Source organism: Eumetopias jubatus, unplaced genomic scaffold, assembly GCF_037043125.1.
Source record: "Eumetopias jubatus isolate StellerSeaLion01/CBP00866 unplaced genomic scaffold, mEumJub1_p1.0 scaffold_9, whole genome shotgun sequence".
Classification (NCBI taxonomy): domain Eukaryota; kingdom Metazoa; phylum Chordata; class Mammalia; order Carnivora; family Otariidae; genus Eumetopias; species Eumetopias jubatus.
In genome coordinates, this window is record NW_028274815.1 from 141,056,710 (window position 1) to 141,082,272 (window position 25,563).

At 55.1% G+C, this 25,563-nt stretch overlaps 1 protein-coding gene across 3 annotated transcripts in view; it reads left to right on the plus strand.

Annotated features, from left to right (window-relative positions):
* Positions 1 to 23,388, plus strand: part of MYT1 (myelin transcription factor 1) — a 38,218-nt gene extending 14,830 nt beyond the window's left edge. For 2 of the 3 annotated variants that reach the window (XM_088026872.1, XM_088026873.1), the window contains exons 9-21: positions 1,390 to 1,604; positions 2,903 to 3,090; positions 3,786 to 4,043; positions 6,602 to 6,756; positions 7,751 to 7,813; positions 7,925 to 7,993; positions 12,649 to 12,711; positions 13,076 to 13,159; positions 16,968 to 17,189; positions 18,256 to 18,347; positions 18,972 to 19,075; positions 21,729 to 21,872; positions 22,217 to 23,388. In XM_088026872.1, the coding sequence (XP_087882998.1) occupies positions 1,390 to 1,604; positions 2,903 to 3,090; positions 3,786 to 4,043; positions 6,602 to 6,756; positions 7,751 to 7,813; positions 7,925 to 7,993; positions 12,649 to 12,711; positions 13,076 to 13,159; positions 16,968 to 17,189; positions 18,256 to 18,347; positions 18,972 to 19,075; positions 21,729 to 21,872; positions 22,217 to 22,357 (1,798 nt within the window). In that variant the 3' untranslated portion in view covers positions 22,358 to 23,388. The remainder of the gene's footprint in view (positions 1 to 1,389; positions 1,605 to 2,902; positions 3,091 to 3,785; positions 4,044 to 6,601; positions 6,757 to 7,750; positions 7,814 to 7,924; positions 7,994 to 12,648; positions 12,712 to 13,075; positions 13,160 to 16,967; positions 17,190 to 18,255; positions 18,348 to 18,971; positions 19,076 to 21,728; positions 21,873 to 22,216) is intronic. The other variant, XM_028095730.2, reaches the window with a different exon arrangement.
* The last annotated feature ends 2,175 nt before the right edge of the window (positions 23,389 to 25,563 follow it).

Consider the following 25,563-nt stretch of genomic DNA (forward strand, 5'->3'; position numbering starts at 1 on the left):
CCTCCATTTGTTTGCCTGTGAAAGTGGACAACAGCGTTATCTTGTGGACTTCACAAATATCTCAAGAGGCTTGAACAAGATTGTGACATTTTGCCTCCCCAGGCCCTTGGTGACGAGCCTCAAATGGTAGCGATTGAGGCCAGGATGCAGGAGCCTTGTGTTCAGGTTCTGTTTATTCGGTGTGACCACGTTCCTGAGGGTCATGCCCTGGGGTGTGGGGTGAGTCTTTGCAAACCTCTGTTGGCATCACAGATGCTAAGTCTGCTGCGGGATGGAGCCCTGGTCAAGGAAGCCAATGAAACGTGGCACCAATATTAAGTTCAGGGTTCTTTTCTCCCCTGGGCGGTGCCTGAGCACTGTTCCGGAACTTCTTCAGATGCTGCTTGGCCCTCCTTGGGGGGAGAAGGTGCCTGTGCTTGGGGGCATCTGCTTTTCCAAGGTCCAGGCTCAGAGCTGATTTCCTCATGGTTGCGGGGTCTGTCACTGGGCTCCTGTTCTTACAGCACTTGGCATCTTGGAGACCTTACCATCCACTCCTCCTTAATTCTAGGCTGCAGTCATTGCTTGGTTCAGAGTCAGGAGTAAAGAGAGCTGGGGGTGCAGAGGGTCCTCCCAGCCTCTCCTCCTCCTTCCCTTGTTTCTGAGCTGACCATCACAGAAGCCTGCCCACACCTTGTGTGGGGGCCATTCCCCACCTGGCTGGTCTTCCTGCCCTGGCCCCTGTGCCGTCTGGGCTGGTGTCCCTCTGCTACCTCTCATGCATTTACAATGCTGAGCTCTTCCAAGGGCTTCAGTGACAGTGAACGAATGCTTGCAGTGGCCTCTTCACCCCTGCCCTCAACTCTTTCAGCCCCTCTGGGGCTCTTCTCCACCGACTTCAAGCAGAGGATAGTGGAGGGCTGAGCCCCTGGCCCATGAAGAGCTGAGTCGGGCCCTCCCTGAGCCTGGTTCTCAGAAGTACCCATGTCCCCTCTGGATGCCCCATCTCCTTCCTCACTGGGCAGCTGTGTTATTGCACCAGGAGAATTCTGTCTAGGGATGGCTGGCCACTTTCCGAGGGATGCTCCTGTAGGCTTGCTTGCTAAAGGCTCACACTGCTGGTAGCAGAGCTGTCTGAAACATGCCCTCCTAAGTTCTGGGGGAACGTCTTAGGCCCTCCCTCTTCTTCTGGTCTGCAAAGACACATGCCATTGTTTCTTCAAGGCCTCTATTGCCTGCAGGCAGTTCTTTCTCATACAGAGCAGGCCCCAGACACCCATTAGTGGTGGGATACGGGGGAGGGTCTCTGTGCACACAGGGCTCTGAGGGTTTCCTGCCCAGGCTCTAGGATGGGGCTTGGGATCCCTGGGCCTTGTCCTCATGGTTCTGCACCTCTGTCCTGCACCTCAGGCCTATGTGCTTCGTGAAGCAGCTTGAAGTCCCTCCGTATGGAAGCTACCGCCCTAGTGTGGCCCCTGCCACACCCAGGGCCAACCTGGCCAAGGAGCTGGAGAAGTTCTCCAAGGTCACCTTTGACTACGCAAGTTTTGATGCTCAGGTTTTTGGCAAACGCATGCTTGCCCCAAAGATTCAGACCAGCGAAACCTCACCTAAAGCCTTTAAATGTAAGTTGGGGAGATCTACTCCTGGGAGATGTAGGGTTTGAGAGACGGGGGAGGAAGGACCCCCCTCGCCAGAAGCATGTAGGCAATCTCTGCCCCGGGGGTGCCTGGCCATCCCCATGTTTACCATGGTGGCTTTCCCGGAGTCTATATCTTGCCCACGTTACTGCCGCCATGTTCCCCATCAAGCATGATGTATCTCTTCACTATTTGTGAAACAAAACCTAGGTCCTTTATGGTGTGCATGTCCAAAGGCTTAAGAATAGCTTCCCTGATGTGGTCCACCCTGTGGGGGCTCAGACAACCACTATGCTGAGCCTGGTTACCCTGACAGAAGCTATTTGCCTTCCTGCACGTGGACCATCTTTGCTGGATACAGTGTGTTGTGATATTAAGCACAAGTTCTCTGGGTACTTGTTACTAACAAAATGCATTCTGAGAACAACCCTTCCTTGCCTGTTTTGGTCACTGAATATATACCAGTCTGTGGGTTGCAAGCCCATTAGCCCTGGAAACACATATGAAATGGAAAAGCACCCCAATTTACCCATGAGATAGGAACTGGCCTCTCCCAGTGAGTGTTTGGCCCTCAAATGCAGCAGTGAGGAGTTTCTGTCATGTTAATAATGGAAACACTAAGTGATCACGCAGTCGCCAGCTATAGCGTGGACATCTGTCCCACTTGTTCGGTGCCATTATGCACAGGCACCATGTAACACTCACAAGAAGCTCTTCGTAGATCTGGAAATTTACTAGTGATACCATGATATCGGAAATGTCATGCCTGAGCGTTAGTTTATGACTACAATATAATTACTAGAAAAGATAACATTTTATGCCTTCATTGGTCATGTTTGTTTGAATAATAACATGACTTTATTGAAGTGGTATTATGGGGACACCAAAAGTAGCCTTTCGAGATGTTGTGACAAAAACTTTCCTACTTGAATAATATTCTACCCACTCCTATTTACAGAATTCTTTACTCTCTCAGTTAGCATTCACCAATAGACAACTTGTATTTGTTTGATATATCAGAGATGCTGGAATATCTTTGGAGGGTTTTGCTCTCTCTGCCCAAATTTTAAATGAGCCAGAAATGGCCTCCTGAATGCCCTATGAGAGGGTGAGTAGGAGTGTGCTGTGGGCACCTGTGACTGGGATGAATGACCCTGCCCCAGCCCCCCCTCCATATAGCTGTGCCCTGTGCCCTCCCAGCCATCCCAAAGTTCCCCACTGTGTCTGTGTGGCCACTTCTCATTCAAGTTGTATATCAGCCTGGTGTTGTTCCCTTTTTGCAGCCAAACCTTTCCCAAAGGCCTCTTCCCCCAGGCACAGCCCCTGCACTTCATCCTCCTCTGCAGGCTTCGACTACGCGCATGATGCCGAGGCTGCACACATGGCCGCCACAGCCATCCTGAACCTCTCCACGCGCTGCTGGGAAATGCCCGAGAACCTCAGCACGAAGCCACAGGACCTGCCCAGCAAGGTTGGTGTGTCTGCTACAAGGAGCCCCTCTGAGGCAGAGACAGGCTGGTGGGACTTAACAGTCAGGACCACATGCCCCTGCGTAAAATGTGCTTAGGGACACTCAGTGTCCACTTGACAATTATCATTCTTACCTTTTCTTCCTCTTGGTCATGGCTCATGATGACGAGTCCCCTCTGAGAGCTCTGTGTGCTGTGCCTAAGGAGGACCAAATGGCTGTGCACACGCATATTCCTTCATGTTCTCCTAAGTCTGAGGGTCCAGTTTCCCTGTGTTCTCCTGAGTCTGACGGTCACGCCCACACACGTTCCCACGTGTTCCCCTGAGTCTGAGGGTCACGCGCACACACGTTCCCACGTGTTCCCCTGAGTCTGAGGGTCACGCACACACGTGTGACCTCATCTTCCCCTGAATCTGAGGGTCGAGCACATGTCCTTGTGTGATCATGGTCAGCACGTCTCAAGGTTTTGTGATGTTCGCAAGACCTGAGAGAGAGTGGAGGCCCTCCACATGAATTTCAGGAAGTGGCAAGTCAAGATTCTTGCTTCTCAGAGGTTCTTCTATTCTTGTTTGGCTCTGCTTCCTTCCAAGGGAAACACTGTTCTGGGCTTTCTGTAATGCTGATTTAATGTACCAGAAGGCACACCTGGGAAAGGGTAAAATCGCTAGCATGGATTTTTGCCTCTACAATTGCAGGCTGGGGACATTGAGGTGGATGAGAACGGAACCCTAGACTTGAGCATGCACAAACACCGCAAGCGAGAAAGCGCTTTCCCCAGCAGCAGCAGCCCTGGTGTGAAGTCTCCCGAAGCCTCCCAGCGCCAGAGCAGTACCAGCGCCCCGAGCAGCTCCATGACCTCGCCCCAGTCCAGCCAGGCTTCCCGCCAGGACGAGTGGGATCGACCTCTGGACTACACCAAACCCAGCCGCCAACGAGAAGAGGAGCCCGAGGAGGTGGGTGTGGGGTCTGAGGGCTGGTGTAAAAAGTGCTTACTTCTCCAGGAAGAGCTTCCAGGGTCCTGTCCCTGTCCTCATGGGGCCTTGCTACCTCTAGGAAGCTAGGAATCGGCCTGCCCTCCTGGGGAGTTTTTCACCCTTGGGCCATGCTGTGGTCTTGTCCTGTCTAAGAGAGAAGTTGTCTTCTCACTTCCAAGGATTTGGTGATCATCACCATCGTGGGCCCTTGGAAAACATGGGGAGAAGAGGGCTTCTTTCACATCTCATGGGAAATATTTGGGAATGGCTCCAAATTCCTGGGTTTTGTGGCCTCCCTGCAACCTGCTGTCCAGATAGGGACATCCTGAGTTCTGGCAGCAGTCCCTGCTCAGCATCCACAGGACAAGCCAGCCAGCTGGCTCCTTGGACAGAGGACCCCCTGTGGTGGGCAGTGGCCTGAGTCCCAAGACTAGCACCACCTGGTAAAGAGCAACAAGCCAGGTGTCTTTGTCGGAGCTGCAGTCTGGGGACGGGGGACATCCCTTTCTAACCACTCTACCCTCCTGAGAATGGGACTGATTGAAGGCTCTTCCCCAGAGAGGTGTGCGTCCCGAGTAGCAGAGCCCAGCTGTGAGATGGCACAGACTCCGGGGAGCCTCCACACAGTGTGGGCAGGCCTGCAGGTCCCCTCCCTTCTCCCTCCCTCCCCATCCCTGCCAGCACCCCACCCACCAACCCCAGAAGGGCAGGAGGGCCGGTCCCTGTGGAAGATCCCTCTCTGGGAAACCACCATCCTGCAGTCCAACCCTCCCTCCCCCAGCTCCCTCTACATACCTCGCGTGTGTCTCCACATTATAAAGGAGCAGACTGGGCCCCAGGCTGAGGTCACTTGGCGCAGTGGTGTGGCTATAACTTAGGGTTAGGCCCCAGAAGGGGGACACCTCTCAGACTGAGCCCCGAGTGGAAGGGGCTGGCCCGGGACATGGTCTCCTGGGTCTGTGTGGGTGGTTTTCTCCCTGGTCACTGGGAGCCCAGTCTGAGGCCAGGTGGGGCCCTCCTATGGGGGAGCCACCAGTACAGTGTGCTCTTACCTTGTTCCGGTCCTGCCCCCAGGTTTAAGCCCCCTTCCTGGTGACTGCAGCCCCTCGCTAGGCCCCTCCCTGCCCCTTTCCATGACCCCCAGCTCAGGCTGACATCCCTGGCTGCCTTGCCCCTCCCCTTCCCCTTTCACACACCCTCTGAGCACCCCAAGACTCATGTCATCAGTCTCAGAGGCTGAGACTTCCTTGCCCACAGAAGCCTGCCCCCACACTCCTCCCCACCGTCATTCTCCACCCTAGAGCCTCAGCTCACTCCCAGTCCCTTCCTCTCCTCCAGCCCCCTTCTGGGCACAGGTGGGTCACCCCCAGAAATGCCTCCCTCATCCAGGCCTTCCTGGCCCCTCTACCGTGGCCATGGACCCGACTCAGACTCTCCAGCTCTGCCTGAGGCTCCTTGATCCATCCTGTGTAAGGCTGTGCCCTCACCCTCAGCCTCATCTCCTATCCCATCCTCTGGCAGCAGTCAGGGCGGTGTCCATGGGCCTCTGAGTTGCTCTCCCTGCACTGGAACAGCCCCCTCCCTGTGTTTCTGGGAAGCTGCCATCTACCCTAAAGACCCAGCTAAGGCCAACTTGCTCAGGGGAAGGACCCACTTCCCCTGCCTTGTGCAGTAATAGTCTCAGCGGCAGGAATCGCACACCCCCCGACAATGACGAGATTCATTGTCAGTTCCCAAGAGCCTCCGCTGCGCTGGGCTCTGCACTTTGGATCCCCAGAAATCCCGTAAGGGGCTGCCGTTATCTCAAGTTTGAAAGTGTACCATCTGGGCCCAGAGAGGTTGAACACCTTGCTGAGACACACACACATGCTGGCACTGGGATGTGGACCAGGGACCAGCACAGACCCACTTGCAGGGTGTTGACCTTCTCTACTTTTGTCCTTGTTCAACCCTGTGTCCGTAGTATCCTGCCCTCTGCTGGTTCCTGATCCCCTCCAGACCTAGAACTTGAGCTTATGAAGGGCCTGCTGCGGTCGGGGCCTGGCACTGGCTGGGAAGGTGCAGGGGTCACAAGGTCACATTTTCTATGTTATCGCCTTGTGCTCTCATTGTCATAGCATCTCAACAAACCCTTGTTTGGTGCTACTGTCTGTTGAGCCCCGAGGAGCTGCACCGTGTGTAGGTTCTTGTGTCTAGAAGGTGGCCCAGTGGCTGTTAGGTGGAGGTGACCCACACGGCCGAGGCCGTGGGAGGGTGGTGCAGCCGGCCGCACTGGGCAGCACCCAGGCCTCCTCATCCCTGGGGCAGCCGAGCAGCTCTGGCCGAGGTGGGGGAGCACTGTAGCCCCTCAGGGGTGCTGTTTTCTGTGCTTTCTTTTTGGGGGGGGTGTAAGGCTTCCTCCCTCATCCAGAAGGCAGGAGACTCCAGAAAATGTCTCTGCGAACACTGTTCTGAAGGGTCCCTCTCCCTCAGCCCCCGGGTCGGGCGCCCGGCCCCCCGCCAGCCGGTTAAAACGTCTCCCTGCTGGTTTTTTGCAGTCAGAGCCAGCAGCCCATTCTTTTGCTTCTTCTGAAGCAGATGACCAGGAAGTGTCGGAAGAGAGTTTTGAGGAGCGGAAGTATCCTGGGGAAGTTACCCTGACCAACTTTAAGATGAAGTTTCTCTCCAAGGACATAAAGAAGGAGCTGCTCACGTAAGTGCCCACCTGGGCCAAGAGGGCTCCCCGAGAACCTTCATTGTCTGGAAGAAAGTGTGCCCTGGTCTGAGTCCCTGATGACCGGATGTGCTCAGCCCCAGGCCTCGTCCCTGCCCCAGCTCAGCTCCAACCGTCCTCTTGGCCGGAGAGGTTGGGCGTCCTGCACGACGACCCTCTTGAGCCCGGCAATGGGTGACAGGTTTCCCGTCACCTCTGCGCTGCACTTGGATCTAACACAACCTTCTAAAGTGTAAGAGCAAGGAAGAGCCTCTGTTCGGGCCACAACAGGACTAGGGCCGAGGGAAGCTGACCCTCTCCTGAGCCACAGCCGTCTGCCCTGGCTCTCAGAGCCCAGGCCTGACGTGCACTCAGTGCCCTCGGCTCTGGCAGCCCAGCCAGCCCCTTTGAGTTGGTCCCCACGGGGTCCAAGCAGATGCCATTGCAGACTGGGGAAGCTGCTGGTAGATAGGAGTCACCCCATGGTTGGATGCCACCCCACAGCCTTTCGGTCAAACCTCCTTGGAGAACTGCTTCTTCTATAGGACTGTGGGAGGCTGTATCTGGCACATGCACCGCCGGGGACCCAGCCTTCCCCTGTGCTCAGTTTGTCCCTGGGGTTCCATTCTCCTTGCTATGAACCAAACCTGTAGCTGACTCTTCCCAGGCTCTGGTCTGGGACCTTATCCTCAGGGAGGGTCATGCCGCTTTAGGAAAGAACTGCCTGTCTACACGTTCATGGGTGCACACACGTGTGCATGCAGAGGCATCCTAGCTTCGAGCTGAGCTTGAATTTGGTTCCTTTTTCCTCCTTGAGTTAAGTTGTGTGGGAGAAGCTTGCAGTCCGAGGACCGAGGGGGGAGGAATCGCCCCTTGGCTCGTGGGTGAGTCAAGAACAAGCGTCAGCCACTCTCCCCGAGTGGGTTCCGCCCGGGGGGCAGGCCTGGCAGGTGTGCCTTGCTCTCTGTTCTGACACTATTTTTCCTTTGTTCAGCTGCCCCACCCCTGGCTGTGATGGCAGTGGCCACATCACCGGGAACTATGCCTCTCACCGCAGGTTCGTCCCTGCTCGGGTCCAGCCTGGCCTGGGTGCTGTGTGGTGGGTCTTCCCCTCCCCTCCTCTGCTCCCTCTCTGGCTCACCCCAGTGTCCCATCTCTTCTCTTTCAGCCTCTCTGGTTGCCCTCTTGCTGACAAGAGCCTCAGAAACCTCATGGCTGCCCATTCTGCTGACCTCAAGTATGTCTGCCCTCCTGGCCTCCCGTCTCTTGGGTGGCTCCCTTGCTCTGTTCTCTCCTTCCATGAGGCCCCAGCCAAAGTCGGCCTTCTCCAGGGCTCCAGCCCCAGGGGAGCCCCTCCCAGCAGGATGGGGCAGAGAGACAGGCCATGGAGGGGCCGACCTGCTTGCCGGGGGCTCCTGCTGCTGCCGCCTGTGTGTCTCTGCTCTGAGTGTTGCTGTCTGCCTGTCCCTTGCTGCAGGCCCCTGTGCTGCCCTTGGCCCTGCCGACTACTCTGAGGACAGAGGGCCGGAGGACCCGCCTCTAGCTGCTGATGGCCCAGCCCACCCTCCCTCTCCCGAGGACCCAGGATGGGGTTGTCTGGGCCTGCTTCTGTCACTGCCCTTGCGGTGTGGGAGAAGCCCAGAGCTGGCCTTGGCTTCTAAGTCTTGCTGCGGTCCAGCGGGCTTCAGGCTGCGCAGCTCTCGCTAAGGGATCTGGGTGCTGACAATGCAAGAGAAAACTCTTTGCCCTGCCCTTCTCCTACGACCCCTGCAGCTGCTTCTGTCTTGGCCCCTGGTGATCCTCCCAGATATGCCTCTCCATGCTCAACCCTTCTCTTTGCGGAGCATCCCCTCTTTCTGCTTTTCCTCCCTGTCCCTAACACACAGGCAGGCCAGGCCCTGTGGGCACCAACTAGCCTGCCTGACCACCCTGCTCAAATGTGATGGAAGCACCTAGAGTTTTCCCAGGTTATCAGTGTCCTCTTGGGGCTGGAGCTGGGGACTGTCATTGCCTTTGGTTTTTATGCATTCGGTTGAGCCACTGTGACCGTGAGCCATGCAGTGCTGACCCTGGGCTCCCAGGCTGAGCAGAGGCTCGGGAAGGAGGTCCTAACTCTGCCCTCTCAGCTCACTCCCTCTCCAGGGGTGTTCGTCCCTGCCTTGAGCCTCCCTACTGGGTGCCACGGAATCTAGGCTCATTCCGTCTGGGGCCAGACAGGAGCCAGGGCCCTAGGGCCTCTAAGATGAGGAGCTGCTGCCGCCAAAGGGGCCTGAGCTGATTTAGAAACAGGGCAGAAAGCTCTAGATCTCTAGAGTGCCCCCATCCTGCCAGCTTCCTCTTTGTCACTCTGGGGAGGCTGTTCTGGTCCCAGCAGCCAGAAGCATGTCATTGCCCCTTGTTACCAATGGGGCCCTCTGTTCTGGGCAAGGTCCACCACCAGAATCATCCTTCTAGGAGCTAACAGCTTTAACGTAAAACATTTTCTGAGGCTCAGCTCATCATGGCAGATTCACATGCTCACTCAACCACTCCTGTGTCCAGCCCCAGACATCCAGTTGAAACCATCCGTCCTGCAGGCTCAGGACCCTCTTCCCCCACCTCCCGTCCCTTTCCTTCCTCTCTTCTCATAACGTCTTTCCCATGTTCTTTTTTCCTATTTCCTTTTCCAACTCAACTTGCATTTTAACTGTAATCAGTTTTCATGGTTTTCCAGTTTGAGGGCCGGAATGATTTTAGAGCTCTCAGACATTTCTTCCTGCAGAGCAGGTGCTCAGGGCCTGGTCTGGGTCTGGAAACATGGCCATCTGGGAGGGTTAGTGCTTGTCTACAGCTAAGAGCCTGTGAGGAACCTTAACCCAAAGTGGTTTAGAAATAACAACAGAAGGTCTTGTGTGGAAATAAGTCACTCATCCGCTCTGGCAAGGTCCGGGAAGGTGCCCAGACTACCCCCAAGCTCTTCTCTGGCCCCAGAGGTCTTTCTGTGGGAGTCAACTCTGTCCTCTCGGGCCACAGCGAGGGCTCGGGGTGGATGCAGGCTCTCGGGCCACAGCGAGGGCTCGGGGTGGATGCGGGCAGGCCTCCAACATGGTCCTGGCGTGCTGGTGAGGAAGCTGGCTTCCTCCTCCCTCCTCCTGTCCAGTGGGCATCTTCTAGAGGCTGCTCCTGACCAGCCTTGTGGCGGTGATGGGGGAAGGTGACCTGTCCCCAGAGAGGAAAAGACACTTCATCACTGCCTTGCAAACAGGGCTCCTTTGGTGGCCTCCCTATCAATAACTGGGTGCAGTGACAGCCTCAGATCATGTGTTTTCTGTGCTTTAATCGAATCCCAAGGGCATTTGCTCTTCCCTACCAAGTGCCCAGTGTGGTCAGGGGCTGGGGACACGGCTGCCTTGGGCCACTCAGCCCAGTCTGTGTGTGGGGAGTTGAGGTGCAGGGTGTGTAGCCTGCAAGGGGTGTGATGGGGACTCTGACAGGTGGGGGTGGCAGACTCCCCATGGCACACGGATGGGGCTCTGAGACGAGACCTGGTGTGCGCCATCAAGCTATAGTGTGTCCTTTAGACACAGGATTCTTCCTCTTGCCCAGACAATGCTCTCAGAAGCAGATGGTGGGAGGGTTCCTGCGACTGACCCTGTGGGTCCTCAGGGGCATGAGAGTGGCTGACACAGCCAGTGCCCAGCATGGGTACCTGCTTCTCCAGCCACGTAAACGTCATCTTCTACTGGCCACGTCTTTCGGGAAAAGCCATTGAATTGGGCCTTGGCAAGGAGTACATGTGCCCGCACCCCACCCCCTCCGCCCCGGTCTGGAGAAGGTGTGCCTCAGTGCGCCCCCTTGTGCTGGGGCCTGGCAGGGACCATCCCCATGTGCATGCTCTCTCCTGCCAGCCTTACTCACAGGTGCCACGGGGGCTGCACCAGAGACCAGACCTGCACTTACAGGCATCAAGGCCTGGGGCTGCTGATGCCCTGCCCACCACCTGCAGCACTGAACCTGAGTTCTGTCATGTTTTCCCGAAGCCGAGAAAGAGTGGAGCCCCAGGCGGCCACCTGAGCACCTGCAAACCCGGGAAGGAGAAGCACCCTCCTCAGTCTCTGCACTTAGCCTTCCAGAGAGCAGGAACAGGGCTCCTGCTAGCGCGGGCCATGAGAATGCTTGGCAGGGCACTCTGAGCTGAGGCGGGGGCAGTGAGGCATCAACAGGGCCTTGGCCTCAGCGGAGAGTAGTGTGAGGCATACCATGACATGCCTGAAGGACTTGGTGCCCACAGCAAGGGGCCAACCACTGCAGCTCACACCCTGGGACCCTGGATGATGCAGAGGCACAAAGTGTCCCAGCAGGACCTTTGTACGGGTTGGGGGTTTGTGTGAAAGGAGTGAAGCTCACGTAGAAGGAGGTGGTGTGTGGTTTCTATTAAAATGCAAAAACCTTCTTGCCCTAGACGTGTGTGGGTTGAAATGTGACCACACATGATCAGAGTAGGAGCCATCCTAATCTCACAGGGTTTGAGTTATCCCTAAATCCGACAGGAGGGCGATTGGGCTGGCGGGCCTGGTGGCAGCCCTGCTGGCAGCCCAGGGAGGCTTCCTACGTGTGGCCCGCAGGACAGGATGAAGGGGACGCCTCGAGAAAGACAGTGGGCTTGGAGAAGAAGCTGGTGGGATGGGCATTGTCCCCTCCCATGTTGCCACACCAGCTTTGTGCTTCCTCTGATGGGAACAGGCAGTCCTGGCCTGCTGAGTTCTAGCAGGCAGCCGAAGAGCTGGGGGGGTCCTTTGGCTGTGCCGGCTTCCTCTCCAGCTTCCCGCTGCAAACGCCAGAGGCTGCATTGGCCGGTGGAAGAGGGTGCTGAGGAAGGGCCGTGGGCACAGCACAGGGGCCTAAGTGCCTTAGAGAACTCTATTGACTGAGAGGCAGCGACCTGTGTCCTGTTTCAGCCGATGTGAGTCCCCATAACCCTCTTGGGCCTCGGCTGCCACGGTTTCTTCTCTGTGTGAGGATGAAACCAGAACTGGCAGATGAGTGTTCTGTGAGATCCCAGATGCAAACACCAAGGTCCTGCCAGTCCCACAGGGTTGGAGCTGCGCCCTTCCATGGAACAAGGTACAAAGTGGCAGACCTGCTCCAGAGGTTTCTGGTGGATCCACCTGCAGAATCAGGCACACCTCCCCATTCTGGTACCAGCAGGAACTCACGCACTCTTCCGCCATGGACATTCAGGGAAGAATAATTTAAGAAAACCCATACTTGTGTATTAAAGTGTAATTTTCACCTTCTATGGGATATGTTTGTCAAACATTTTGGACGCATCAAGTTGGGCTTCTGTGTTTTGTGTCCCCCTCCTCACCCTTGGCCAGTGCCTGCCACCGCTGAACAGCCCCTGGATGTGGGACTTCGGCACTCACTGAGAAATCCATCTCTAGGTGACAGCGCTGTGGACGGTGTGTCATGCGTGCTCGGTAGACATCAGTTCATTCGCTCAGATGGTGGCGACCCTCCATGAAAACAACCCTTCTTCCTCCTAATCATGTCAAGGAAGAGGAGCCCATCTTAGATGTTAGGGTTGCCTTTCTGAATGCTGTTTAAAGGCCCATATGTGTTCTGGAACCTTCTAGTCCAGCCTAGAGCCCCATCGAAGGCTGAAATGGGAGCCCATGATTCCTGCAGTGGAGATGTGCTCTTGTCTTGGCCTTCTCGGACCCCTTGGGGAGACCGGGTGGCAACTTTCTGAAGGCCAGGCGTCATGGCAGCAGGCTGGCCAGGACATGCACGCCATTTCTGAGACCAGTGCTGAGGAGGCGGGTGGGACCACTGCGGGGCTGGGCACAGAGGGGGACCTTTCTGGTCAAGTGTCTTCCCTGGCTCTGGTTCCAGCTCCGCTGTCCTCCACAGGTGCCCCACACCCGGCTGTGACGGCTCTGGCCACATAACGGGGAACTACGCCTCACACCGAAGGTGAGCCTGCCGTGCCCCGGGTTACCAGGCCAGACGGAGTGGGATGGGTCTCTTCCTCAGACAAAGTTGCAGTGCCCCAAATAAGACAGTAATGTTGCTGGCAACTGGGGCCTGATTCATCTGTCATCTGAATTGATGTTCCTGAAGCCCGATCAGGTCGCCCTCTGCCACCAGACCTAAAGGGCTCGTGGTGACACCTCCTGCCATCGTCCTCCTGCCCTCGAGAGTGCTCCAGGACAGAAGTTCCCTTGGGATCCCCTGGGGGCGGCTGGCCACAGAGCTGGAAGGGATGGGTGGAGCAGATGGGTGTGAAAAGTTGCTGTTCTGGGACCACAGTGGCTTTTTTTCCCTTTTTCAAAACTAGCTTGTCAGGCTGCCCTCGTGCCAAGAAAAGTGGAGCCAGGGTGACACCCACCAAGGACGACAAGGAAGACCCCGAGCTGATGAAGTAAGTTGGTGTCTTGCTGACTCCTGTGGTTGTTTTGCAGAATTGGGATGCTCCTGTATGTTATAATTTTAAAAAAGCTCCTTCTAGACTTCTTTTTCATTAACACAGCTGGTCAATGACCATGCCCATTTTTACCAAAGTTCTCCTACTGTGCATGTGGACACCTATGAAGCTGTGAGCCATGTGTGTTGTATCAAGGGCACGCACAGGCACTGGCTTCTGTCTGGGTTCCTCAGATCTGGGGGTATTTGATGGGGCCAGGAGAGGCAAAGGGCCCTGCTGCCTGGGCACCTGGGGGGGTCACCTGGGTGAGGGCTCAGGGCATGGAGCAGCCCCACAGGGTGCTCATGGGTATTGAAACCTGCACAGCTGTGGTCTGATGGGAAAGGACAGTTGCAGGAGTCAAGGAGGAGAGGATGGTTAGAAAGATGATCAGTTTTGAATTGTGTGTGTCTGCACAGTCACATACCTTTGCAGGGAGATGGTATGGAAAGGGGGAGCCCCGGAGGGTCACCCTCAACTGGGACCTCGACACTGCTGTGGGGAGGAGCAACGACATCCTGGGCCTTACATGATTGAAGTCCTTGATACCCACCACTGACCGTCTCATGGGGGGTGCCTAACATGTCCTCAGGGGGATTGTGTGTGAACTCTGACCCTGTGAGTGCCCCACTTGGTAGGGGTTGCATCATTGCAAGTTTATGCTTCCAGAAGGGAACTTGCCCCTGAACCCCCTACTTGCTGGTAGGGGCAAGGCTGGGCCACAGGGGCAAACAGAGTGACCCACCATTCAATTTTCCCAGGACTTTCAGAGCTGACAGCGAACAGAACACTGGGTCCTCTTGCCAGCTGAGGAGTGGAAGGGAAGGGTTCTGGCTGCGTCGTGGAGCAAGCCTTAAGGCTGGCTTGGTCAGGGCGTAGCCAGGCAGGTGCACAGAAAGCCCGGCTGCCCTGACTGCGTTGCGTTTGGGCCAAGAGTAGCTGGATGCTCACCCCTCCTGAGGGGAGCAGCCTGGACCAAGAGCCAGTAGCTCCTCCTTGGAGCTCACCCCAGCTGCGCCTAAACATCTGTTTGGCTACAGAGGAGATACCTGATTGACCGGCATCACATCCTTCCAAGGGGCTGGCCCCACCAGCTGTTTGGTGTAAAAAGGCTGTGGCTTGTTTATTTAATTTAGTTTTTACAATAAAACTATAATGTATGCTAACTCAAAAATGCAAAGTATGTGGATGTTGGTGTCATGAATGCAGCCCACTAAATGCTAGGATGGAGGAAGAACATTTACCCTTCTGAGAAGCCATATAAACACAAGCTGCTATGGATGTAGAAAGGATCCTGCTGTAGGGTTATGATAAGTGAATTGTGTTGCATTTGCAAATGATTAAAATCAAGATCAGCATTTTTCAAGTTAACTGGGAAAAATGGTTTTCTTCCTCCTAATGTGCTGTCAACTTTGCTTTTTAAAAAACAAGATTTTTGCGGCCAAGTGGAGAATATGACTTAGAAGCAGGTCAGCATTTACAGGATGGATGAAGTTCCTAATGGCTCCATGGCAAGGCGGCGGGGGGGGGGGGGCGCCCATTCAGCACCTCCCTTTTATAGGGCCTCCTCCCCAGCCATAAACTTTAACTGTATTTATAACTGACTGTCATCTTTAAACAAGTGCAGACCGCAGCAGAAACTTTAATCAGTGCATCAGGTCCTGTCGAGTGATGGGATTTTGTGAGCATGTGCTTGCTCGCTGTGATTGTGGAAGGCTGGGGGAGGAAGAGTTCCCTTTTATGACATCTTGTGTCTGCACCATTTGAGATTAAGTCATGTCAGTACATTGTGGTAAATCCCTTTGGCCAAAACGAAATAACTGGCCATAAAAGTTTGTGGATGTTCCAGTGTGGGGGTTAGGAGCTCAACGCCTGTCGCCTGTGGAGAGCCCCCCACACCCACCACTGTCCCCAGCCACACTGACATCTGACAAAGGAGATGCGCCTCTGACCTTGGGGTCCTGGTGGCCCCCCCCGGCTCACCTGGGAGGTACAGAAGCTGACTGACTTGGCCCCCCACACACTCTTAGTGTGAGGTCACCTGGTAGCTCTGAAGATTTGGACACTGGGTGTGGAGGGGAAGAAAAGCAGTGTTGCTGTCCACATGTCTGAAATCCCCCCAGGAATAAATTCCAGGGAGTCATTCTTGATGAAGAGGGTTAGGGGTTTTGCAAAGAATGTGAGTAAAAGGAACTCAGATTCAACTGTGTGCTGTAACTGTGAAGAGCTGCCTCTCATTTGGTCTTTTGCTCTTGTTCTGTTGGGTGTTCAGACGTGCTTCGGTGTCCGCTGGGACCCCACAGCTGGGCGGTATCCAGGTGTGAGGGGCAGACGTAGAGTGGATCCCCCCAAGTTCCTTGCAGGGCCCGCGGCAGTATCTTCACTCTGGACTGATTGCCGAGATGACCTTGGACCGGCTCAGGGCCATCCTGCATGTCTGAGGCCCACGTGTGTGGGATGAAGAAGAGAGAGGGATGGGCACCAAGAGAGGAGACAAGTGAGGACGGATCCAGGCCAAGGAGGCTAGGAAAATGTCTGCAGTGGCCACCTTGGGGGCAAGGCCACAGTGTAGGGGGCAACTTCTGGGCAGCAAGGCCCTGTCCCCTCACCGGCTGCAGCAGGAGCCCCCGGGCGGCCCTTGCCCTCCAAAAGACTTCCTGCCTCTGACTTCCCCACCCCAGAGACCTCTCTCTAAACTGGGGCAACATGTCCCTTTTCAAGGTCCTGTGTGTTTGGCAGGCCTGCAGCCCCTAAAAAGTGGGTAAATACAAATGGCAAATTATATGAGTCTCATTTGCTGGAGGGAGAAAACTGAGAACTTGCAGGTGCAGGATCTCATCCTCGGTCAGTTGTTGGTTCCTAGGTGGTCCTGAGCTCAGATCCCATGATCCTGAAATGTTGGTGCTCAGAAGGTATCGCAGGGAGTTCCTGGTCCTGGTCTGTCCTGAAGGCCATGAAGGTGGATGGCCAGAGCCCTCTGCATCAGCCAGTTTTCTGTGGTGCACGGATTCCAATGGCAGCATGAGGGGGATTCACTCTGAACCTTTCTCCAGTTACCTCACCTGTTCCTGGGGCTTGTGTTATTTCCTCAAGGGATTCTCTCCTTGTCCTGGAACAACCTGAACAAAGGAAAATGCCACTCCAACCCAGCCTCGGGCAGGAAGCATGATGGAATGTCTGAACTGAGTCTTTCTTGCATGAGCCCTGTGGCCTGGGTTCTTCCTTCCAGAACACACATTTCAGATGTGGCGAAGCTGGGACATCTATGGACATCATGCCTTGACAGTCTCATTTTGGGATGCTGTAGGGTGATGGGGCCTCTGCTGTCCCCACACTGCATGGCTGCAGGTGCACTTGTGACCTTCTGTGACCCCCAGGGCCCCCGGCACTTTGCTTGGTGCAGTCCCTAGGGTGTGGCCTCCACATTGCTGGGGTGATGTAGACGTGATGTGGCAGCAAGGTCTAGGTGTAGACCCAGAGGCTCCAGAGAGCTAGCCCAGGGCCCAGGGGCATCATGGCTCCTGAGGGGTGGGGACAGAGGGTAGCTGCTGACCTTCCAGGGATGCAGGGGGCGAGAGGCTGCGGCTGGAAAGGGAACATGATCCCTGCTGCCTTTGTGTCTGGTTGGGAAGGCTTCAGGAATCACTCGGACAGTGGGAGTTTATCCAGGAGCCCCCAGCAGTCTCAGTGTCTGGCTTGGGAGAGTCTCTGGGCTTCTCCTCCCTCCTCCAGTGCCCTGTGCTCACCTCTGACCTCTCTGTGCCAGGTGCCCTGTTCCAGGCTGTGTGGGGCTTGGTCACATCAGCGGCAAATACGCCTCCCACCGAAGTGCATCTGGCTGCCCACTGGCCGCACGGAGGCAGAAAGAGGGTTCCCTTAATGGCTCACCCTTTTCCTGGAAATCTCTGAAGAACGAGGGGCCTACCTGCCCCACTCCAGGCTGTGATGGCTCTGGCCACGCCAACGGTAGCTTCCTCACTCACAGGAGGTAACTGCCCAGCACATCCTGCGTTTCATCGGGACCCCAGCCTTGGGCGTGTGAGCAAGTTTCTTCAAGAAGGGCCAGGCTAGGGCTCTGTCGTGGCCTATAGTTTCTCTAGGGAAAAGCAAGGCCCAGAATGGTAGCCGACGGGGGGAAGCCATAGACAGTCTGTGGGGGCGAGATCATGGTGTTTGTGACACGTGTCACCCCATGTGGCTGCTGTCATGAGCCCCCTTCTACAACCCAGGAGAGTCCCTCCAGCAGGAGTGAGCAGAGCCCTGAGTCTGGTGTGTGCATTCTGGAGACAGGCCGCCAGCTTCTCATGAGAGGCTTTGTCGTACCTCGTGCCCCTCCCGCTGGGGCCTCTTCTTTGACCTTTGGGTCTAGGCCTCTGCCTGCTGTGGAAGGGACATGGTGGCAAGAGCCCTCCCTGCCTGGGCTCTCGCTTGCCCCCCAATACCTGCTCCAGGGCTGGGGGGGCCTTGGATCCCCCATTCTCTTCCTCTGTGTGCCAGGCAGCTGAGGTGTTGGCCGAGGTGCAGGGGGTTACCACACAGTCCTTCAGAAACCTCCTTTGTCTTTCTTTTGTTCTGCCCTTGTCTCTCCACCTACAAGATTAATTAGCTCATTCATTCCACAAGCCTTTACTGAGGGTCCACCACACACCAGGCCCTGAGATAGAGCAGAGAACAAGAGTTGATCTAAGCCAGGCGGGTGGGGCACCGACTATAAGCAAACAAATGAGTGAGGTACCTAGGATGGCCAAAGGGGTAGATGCTGTGGGCAGAATAGTGGCAGGGAGGAGTGAGGGAGGCCTCTCTGAGAAAGGGGTAAGGCGCTGGCCCCACACCATCTGGGGATGAACCTTTAGGGCAGTGGCCCGAGCTGGGAAAGCCCTGGGGGCTGGAGCCAGGGAACAGGGAGCAAAAGGAGATAAATGAGAAAGTTCCAAGCCAGGATCCTACCAGGCTGCCAGCCAGTGAGGACTTGGTTTCATTATGATGTGTCATCTTGGCCTGGCCCTTGGTGTGTGACTTTGGACTGGTTTTTGGTGTGTGACCTTTGCTTCCAGCTTATCCGGCTGTCCCAGAGCAACCTTTGCTGGAAAGAAGGGAAAAGTCTCAGGGGATGAGGTTCTCAGCACGAAGTTCAAGACGAGTGATGGTAAGGTTCCTGTAGTTCCTCCAAGTGATCTCTGTGACCTGGGTGAGTGAGCAGTGCTGGTGGAAGGGGTTAAGGAAGCAGAGTCCCTCCTGGACTGAGTCATGGTGGAGACAGACCCCTGGCCTAAGCCGACAGGTCTCCCAGCCTCAGCTCTGAACCCCTGGTTGCCTGGAGTCTGGGCTCCTGGCCCTCAAGTGGCCATGCTTGCTCTAACTTAGGTATTGGTAAGTGTTGGTGTCAGAGAACCCTGCTGGCAGCATCAGAAGCCACGTTCTCGGGGTTTGTGGAGTTGTGAATTCAGTTTCAAGGAAGAGGGAAGCTGAGGAAATTCAGCACCACCTGGAAAACTTCCATCTTTATTTTAGCGATTAATACCTGCCAGAGAGATTTATATCCTCCTATCACCCAGGGTCAGGAGGCAGATGTAGACATAGGGCTACTAGTCTCCAAGCCCGACTGTTCCAGCATGACATGTGGGATATGAGCTGTCCAGCATGCCAGGCCGGTTACCTCTGTTTGGAAAGGGTCCTTTGTTCCACCTAGAAAATAGGCCTCCACTGCACCCCCACATGCTGGCCTGGGCGTAAAGCCAAGAGCCACAACCAAGGTTTTTCTCTGGAGCAGTATTGGAGAATGATGAGGAGATCAAGCAGCTGAACCAGGAGATTCGTGACCTGAATGAGTCCAACTCTGAGATGGAGGCCGCCATGGTGCAGCTGCAGTCCCAGGTGGGTGGCACAACTGTAGTCCCAGGTGCAGTCCCAGGTGGGTGGCCCAGCTGCAGTCCCAGATGGGTGGTGCAGCTGCAGTCCCAGGTGGGTGGCGCTGCTGCAGTCCCAGGTGCAGGCCCAGGTGGGTGGCGCTGCTGCAGTCCCAGGTGCAGTCCCAGGTGGGTGGCGCAGCTGCAGTCCCAGGTGGGTGGCGCTGCTGCAGTCCCAGGTGCAGGCCCAGGTGGGTGGCGCTGCTGCAGTCCCAGGTGCAGGCCCAGGTGGGTGGCGCAGCTGCAGTCCCAGGTGCAGTCCCAGGTGGGTGGCGCAGCTGCAGTCCCAGGTGCAGGCCCAGGTGGGTGGCGCAGCTGCAGTCCCAGGTGCAGGCCCAGGTGGGTGGCGCAGCTGCAGTCCCAGGTGCAGGCCCAGGTGCAGGCCCAGGTGGGTGGCGCAGCTGCAGTCCCAGGTGCAGGCCCAGGTGGGTGGTGTTGCCACCCAACCCAAAGGGGTCCTTGTCCTCAGCCTCCTCTTCCATGAGGCAGGAGAGCTGAGCTCGTCAAGGTTGCTGTTAGGCTGAGCTGACCGTGCAGTGCTCAGGGACACTCAGAACAAGCCACACCTGCCAGCTTTGGTAGTTCTTCTAGCAGTAGGGGTCCTGAGGTGCCCATGCTGGGGGTCCCATCAGGGTTAGTGGTCCCGTCAAGGTTGACTGCTGGCCCTGTCAGTAGGAGTATTATCACAGGGTAGGTTCTGAGGGCCTGGCTGGAGCCTGATTCTACCCCAGAGCTGCCGTATAGCAGCTTAGTAACCCGGCAAACCTGTTATCAGTCTGTACCCTGACGTCCTTACTGGTAGAATGGTGATGATAATAGGAATCAACTCTGTGAGGTGGTACGTATTTCTATGGGAAAGTGTCTGACCCCAAAAGAGTCACTATTGTTGTGTGATAGGGTTAGAAATTACTTTAAGTATACGTGTCATATCTCTCTGATTTCCCCCAAATGAACATTGGTCATCAGAAAAAAAAAATGCAATGAGGGCCTTATTTTGAAGAGAAGCCCTGTCTTTAGCTGTTGAGTAGGGGCCAGAGCAAGAGCTGGGGGCACAGTAGGAGTGGCCACACACGGCTCTGGCCCCTCCGGCTGGAGGGACAGAGGGACGAAGAGGTGCCCAGGCCCTGCAGGATCTGAGGGCAGAAAGGGCAGATGGGAAGGTGGGGAGGCCTCTTCCCAGAGGCTGCAGTGTGACACATTAGGGCCCCACGTGTCTTGTTATGCTGTCCCTTCCTCCACTGGCCAAGAGGCTTTTATGCTGACCTCCTGTGACTTGGAAGCCTAGATAAAAATAGCACTTGCCTGTAGAGAACAGGAAGGGTCTTCGTCTGCCATGCACCATCTTCCCCAGGCTCACAGGCAGTAGAAGCAGAGGAGTACTGGGGCATCTCTGGGTGCCGAGACACATCACTGGGTGACCGCCACCCTCTGTCTCTCACTGCTCTCTCTCTTCCCGAAGTAACCTTGGGACAGCACCTCTGATTTCTTTTCTTTTCTTTTTTAATCCTTTCTTTCTTTGCCTTTTTCTTTCTTTCTTTCTTTCTTTCTTTCTTTCTTTCTTTCTTTCTTTCTTTCTTTCTTTTTTTTTTTTGCTGATTTCCATCTTTTTATTCACTAGCATCTTTTTGGACTGACTCAGAGCCCCCTTTCTTCTAGAGGGAGTTTTGAGTCCTGTGCTCTGCAGAAGGGCTCAGGCAAAGAGAAGGCTGGCCCCTAACTCCTATTCAAACTGTTTTAAGCCAAAGACTTGTCACCAGGTGATGAAGCATGATGTTTCCCAGCCATGTGGTTGGAAGAAAGCACTCCACCCCACGCATTGCCCCCTAAAAGGCAGCTCACCTTTCTGCACCTAGGGGATGGCTCAATGAGTCACACACATTGTGTGAGCTTGCCGCAGCCCAAGGCTCCCTTGAGACGCAGTCAGGTTGGGAGCTGCCCTCCCAAGCAAGTTTTCTCCAGAGCGGGCCCCAGGGCAGGCTCCCCACCTTCCCCACACTGGCTGTGAACCTCTGCATAGGATTGTGCTGACCCTGAGACTCACCTCTCTGATCACCTGAGCTGCCCAGAGCATTCAGGACTGCCCATGACCGTCAGCCCTGTTGTCACTGTCACTGTGAGGGTGTGCTGGAGGGGTCATCGACTGGCTCCACTTAGCTAGGAGTTGCAGAGGGAGAAGCAGTTGCCTGTTCTGCTTGCCTTCCATAGCTTTATTAAGGTATTTTGTTGGTCTTTCTGATGGGGGGAAGACCCAAAGGTGGCCAGACACCCCACAAAGTGGATGCAGTATTCCCATTACAGACAAGGAAGAAGAAACATGGTGAACTTAACTGCACAGCTAGTGGTGGGCTGGGATTTGAGCCCAGGGTGCTTTGGAGTCTGTGTTCCTCCCTGACCCTGCAGGACAGATGTGGCACAGAAGGCTATGACCCCACACAGCCCCTGGCTCAGTCACTGCATCCCTTCTTCCATCCAGGGACCAGGGTCCCTGCCTCTTCACCCTCTCCCAGAGAGACCTGAAGTGTGGCACAGTTAGCCTGCTGGGTGTGTCCTAGGAGGACCTGAGGGATGTGGTCCATGGGACTCCCATGGCAGGAGGCATTTTCCTTCTCGGTCTGGTGCAGATCTCCTCCATGGAGAAGAGCCTAAAGAACATTGAGGAGGAGAACAAGCTCATCGAGGAGCAGAATGAAGCCCTGTTTCTGGAGCTGTCGGGCCTGAGCCAGGCCCTCATCCAAAGTCTTGCCAACATCCGCCTTCCGCACATGGTAAGCAGGATGTGGCCCTGCGGGCACACAGCTAAGCTGGTAGCTGACCCCCAGGACTCTGGGGAAGGTGAGGAGGGCAGGGCACCCCTCTGCCACAAGGGCCCCGATCCAGGTGCTTTGCCTGGCAGGCTGCTGGCCGTGGCGGCTCTAGATCTCCTGAAGAGCTTAGGAATCCACAGCAGAATACTCATGGTTGTTTCAGCCCGAGGGTGCCAGTGGTGCCCCTGGTAGGTGTGGGCTTGTCTCCGGGGGCGTTCTATGTTCATCCGTAGATTTCTGTGGCTTCTGAAAATCATGGGTCCCATTGCATGGTTGGAGATTACTAACCCGGTTCTGTTCTCCAGGAGCCAATATGTGAGCAGAATTTTGATGCCTACGTGAGCACCCTCACTGACATGTATTCCAACCAGGAGTGCTACCAGAACCCCGAGAACAAGGACCTCCTGGAGAGCATCAAACGGGCTGTGAGGGGCATCCAGGTCTAGACCTCATCATCCAGAAGCCACCCCGCCAATCGGGACACCTGGGGCACCCCGACTTGGCTCCATCGTTTACCTCCCTTGCCCTGCCCCCGCAGTGGAGATTCCCAACTTGCAGTGACTAGTTGGCAGCCCAGGGCGGCCTCAGGTGGGCTTATCCAAAGGGGTGCCTGGAAATTCGTGTCTTTCTTGTTGCGCTTGCCAGGCTGGAGGTCTCGACCTCCCCACACAAGTGCAGGGCAAGGCACGGCGTATTACAAAGTGATTTATTTTTGTTTTTTGAAAGAAATCTGAAGAGCAGCTCAAAGTCTCCAGTGGAAGCTCATGGACAAGGTTCTCAGGGAAGTTTTGGAGTTTGCAACCACAGTATTCCTTTGTCTGTCGAGGCTGGGAGGGTAGCCGTGGGCACGGGGCGGGTGGTGCGTGTGACAGTGTCAGCCTGGAGCATGCACCCCAGGGTGCGCGTCTGCTCGGTGAGGTCAATGTGGCAAGTGTGTTTTCTGTTTTCATTTAATTCAGTTTTGTCTTAAGGATGGAATAAAGCACTGTTCCAGAGGGTTAGAAATAGACCTACAGCCCATGGTCAACTTGAGGACTCTAACCTGGGATGCCCCTGGACGTTCCACATGAAAGCACCTCACACATCTAGGGGTAGCTGGCACCCCCAGCCTGCACAGGCATGTACAGCTTGGGGTCATGCTCCCTCCCTCTTGGGGCTGCAGCCTTCGGATCCAGGTCTGGGTCAGGGCCAGGGTCTCTGGCTCTCTGTGTGTCCACCCGTGCCTGTGACCTGTCACTGCCGCATTACCCAGGTCACGGCCGAGCTCGACTGAGGTGGGGACGGCGTCAGCAAGGTCAGGGAATAAATTCCTAATTCGGAGACCACCAAGATTCATTTCTTTTTAGATCCATTCAAGATGCGAAAAAAATTGTAATAGAAAGTGTTAAACACAATGTTCCTAACATGTAAATAGAGTCCAAATCGATTGTGACTACAATTCCAAGTTAGTATTTAAACGTAGAGAAATTGCACTTCCTGGAAGAAATAAAAAAGTAGTTAGTTTAATTATTCTGTAAATTATTTAATTTTGTCAAGATGTAAGTATTTATATTCGCAACCTCTTATGTTAACATTTGCTATTTATTTAACATTTTTATTTATTAATTTTGTACTATTTCAACTAGACCCCACACCAGGACACCATGAGAGGGAAATCAATGAAATCAAAGCAAAATTAATGATTGGACTATGAGATAGGCCACAAAAAAAATCTTGCTGTAACTTCTATATATAGAAGTCTTCTTATAATTTTGATGCAACCAACTTATTTTTTATATATTTTGTTATTTATTCTTTTAATAATGGAATTTTTAAAAAAGTATTTTGTAACTGAGGAATTTTGATAATTTGGGGATATTTTTCCCTGGGTCCAATGGAAAGAAAGACTTTTTGGTTTTCTTTACCCCTTTGGTTCCTTTTGTTTCAGGTATGGACAACAGCAAATGGAATTCTGTATTTATTATTTATTTACGTGTAGCGCAGATGTGTGTGCTCTGGCGTGTTTCTCGTGTTGCGTCTGTGTGCTGGTTCTTGATGGCTGAGTCATGCTGCTGAGAAGGAGTGCTGGCCACAGGCAGCACCGAGCAGTCCCCACTCACAGGCTCCCTGTCCCTCTGACAGCTCCAATACTGTGATCCCCTTCCTCAGGAAACGCGTGGAACCCACAGCACAGCACTTCTCGGTGTGTTTGCAGGGTGATTTCCTAATAAAAGTCCACTCTGACTGTGCACGGGAGCAGTGTGTGCTGTGACGTCGGTCTCTGTCACCTTCTTGGGGACTCTTCCATCTGGGTCTCTTCTTGATACCACGTGTGGAACCAACATCTTTCCCCCAAGGTGTGGTTCTAGGAAGTCTAAGTCACAGTGCCCTGCCCCTCCCCACGTGACAGGGCATGTGCAATGCACCACTTTCCCTTGGGCTCAGAGAGAAGTCTTCCCATTGGGGTTGTCAGACCGGGTGGGGTGGTGGGGGTGGTGGGGTTGTGGGCTGGAATGGGGGTTGCCACAGGCTGTCTCTTCTGGCCACAAGGAGGAAGCCGTCTGCAGTAGGAGAGAGTCTGGACATTCTGGAGGGAGGCAGAGCTGAGAGATGGGGAGATTACAGTGGAGGTGGAAGGAGGGTGATCCTTTCAGAGCTCCTGGATCCAGCTGTACTTGAAGGCTGCCCACCTTCGTAGCTTCCCAGTTATGTGGGGCATGAACTCCCCCTCCCCCTCTTCTCCTCCCCCCACCCTTCTTCTTTTCCTTGTTGCTTAAACTCTTGTGTTTGGTTTTTTGGTCTTGCTGTGGCAGCTCACTGTTTTCAGACTTCAGTGTCGGGTGGAGCTCTAGCTCTCCCAGGGTGAGACTTAGGTTTGCATATTCAATCTGATCTGTCAACCCCTTTGACCTCCCTGGGAATCTGGCCCTGAAGTCCAACCTGGAGCTCCCATCTGACCTGACAAAGGAAAATTCTTAGACATTCGGAGCCTCATTTCCAAACCATGTCTGAGTCAAACAGGGTCCAGGACACCTGGGGGCATCTGGTGTGTTTGGAGGGCAGTTGGCCCTGAGGAGAGCTGCCCAGGGACCTTTGCTGCACCCCAGACCCACGTCCCCACCCCTGCTCCCCGCCGTCTTTGCCTCTCTCTTTTGCCTCTGTCTACAGTGGTCCGGCCTCTGAAGCCTGGCCTCTTCTGGGAAACTTCTATGGCTCCCTCCCCCTCTCCTCCACTAGGCCCTCTTTTCATCTGCCTGTCGCCCCTTCCTGGTTTCTGCCCCACCCTGCCCCTGCCCCTGTGGATGCTGTCCCCATGTGTGCTCCTCAGAGGCTGCCCCAGTCCACATCCTGGCCTCCCTCCCCTGAGTCAACATCCCTACAGCTCATGTCTGCCACGTGCGGAGAACCGCCGCACTGTCTCCCGAACCTGCTTTTCCCAGTTCTAGCACTTTCTGGGACTCCACTTGGACATCCCACAGACCACAGGACATGTACCCAGGTGACCACATTAGCCCACTGGCTGCTCCCATCCTGGCCCTCCCTGGGCCCGGTCAGATACCTGCTGTCACCCGGCTGAAGAGATCATGGCCACATGCAAGCTACCAAGAGGGGCCATCACACGGATGTCAACGTCACCACAGAACACCCATTGGGCGGTGGGTGCCGCCCTAAT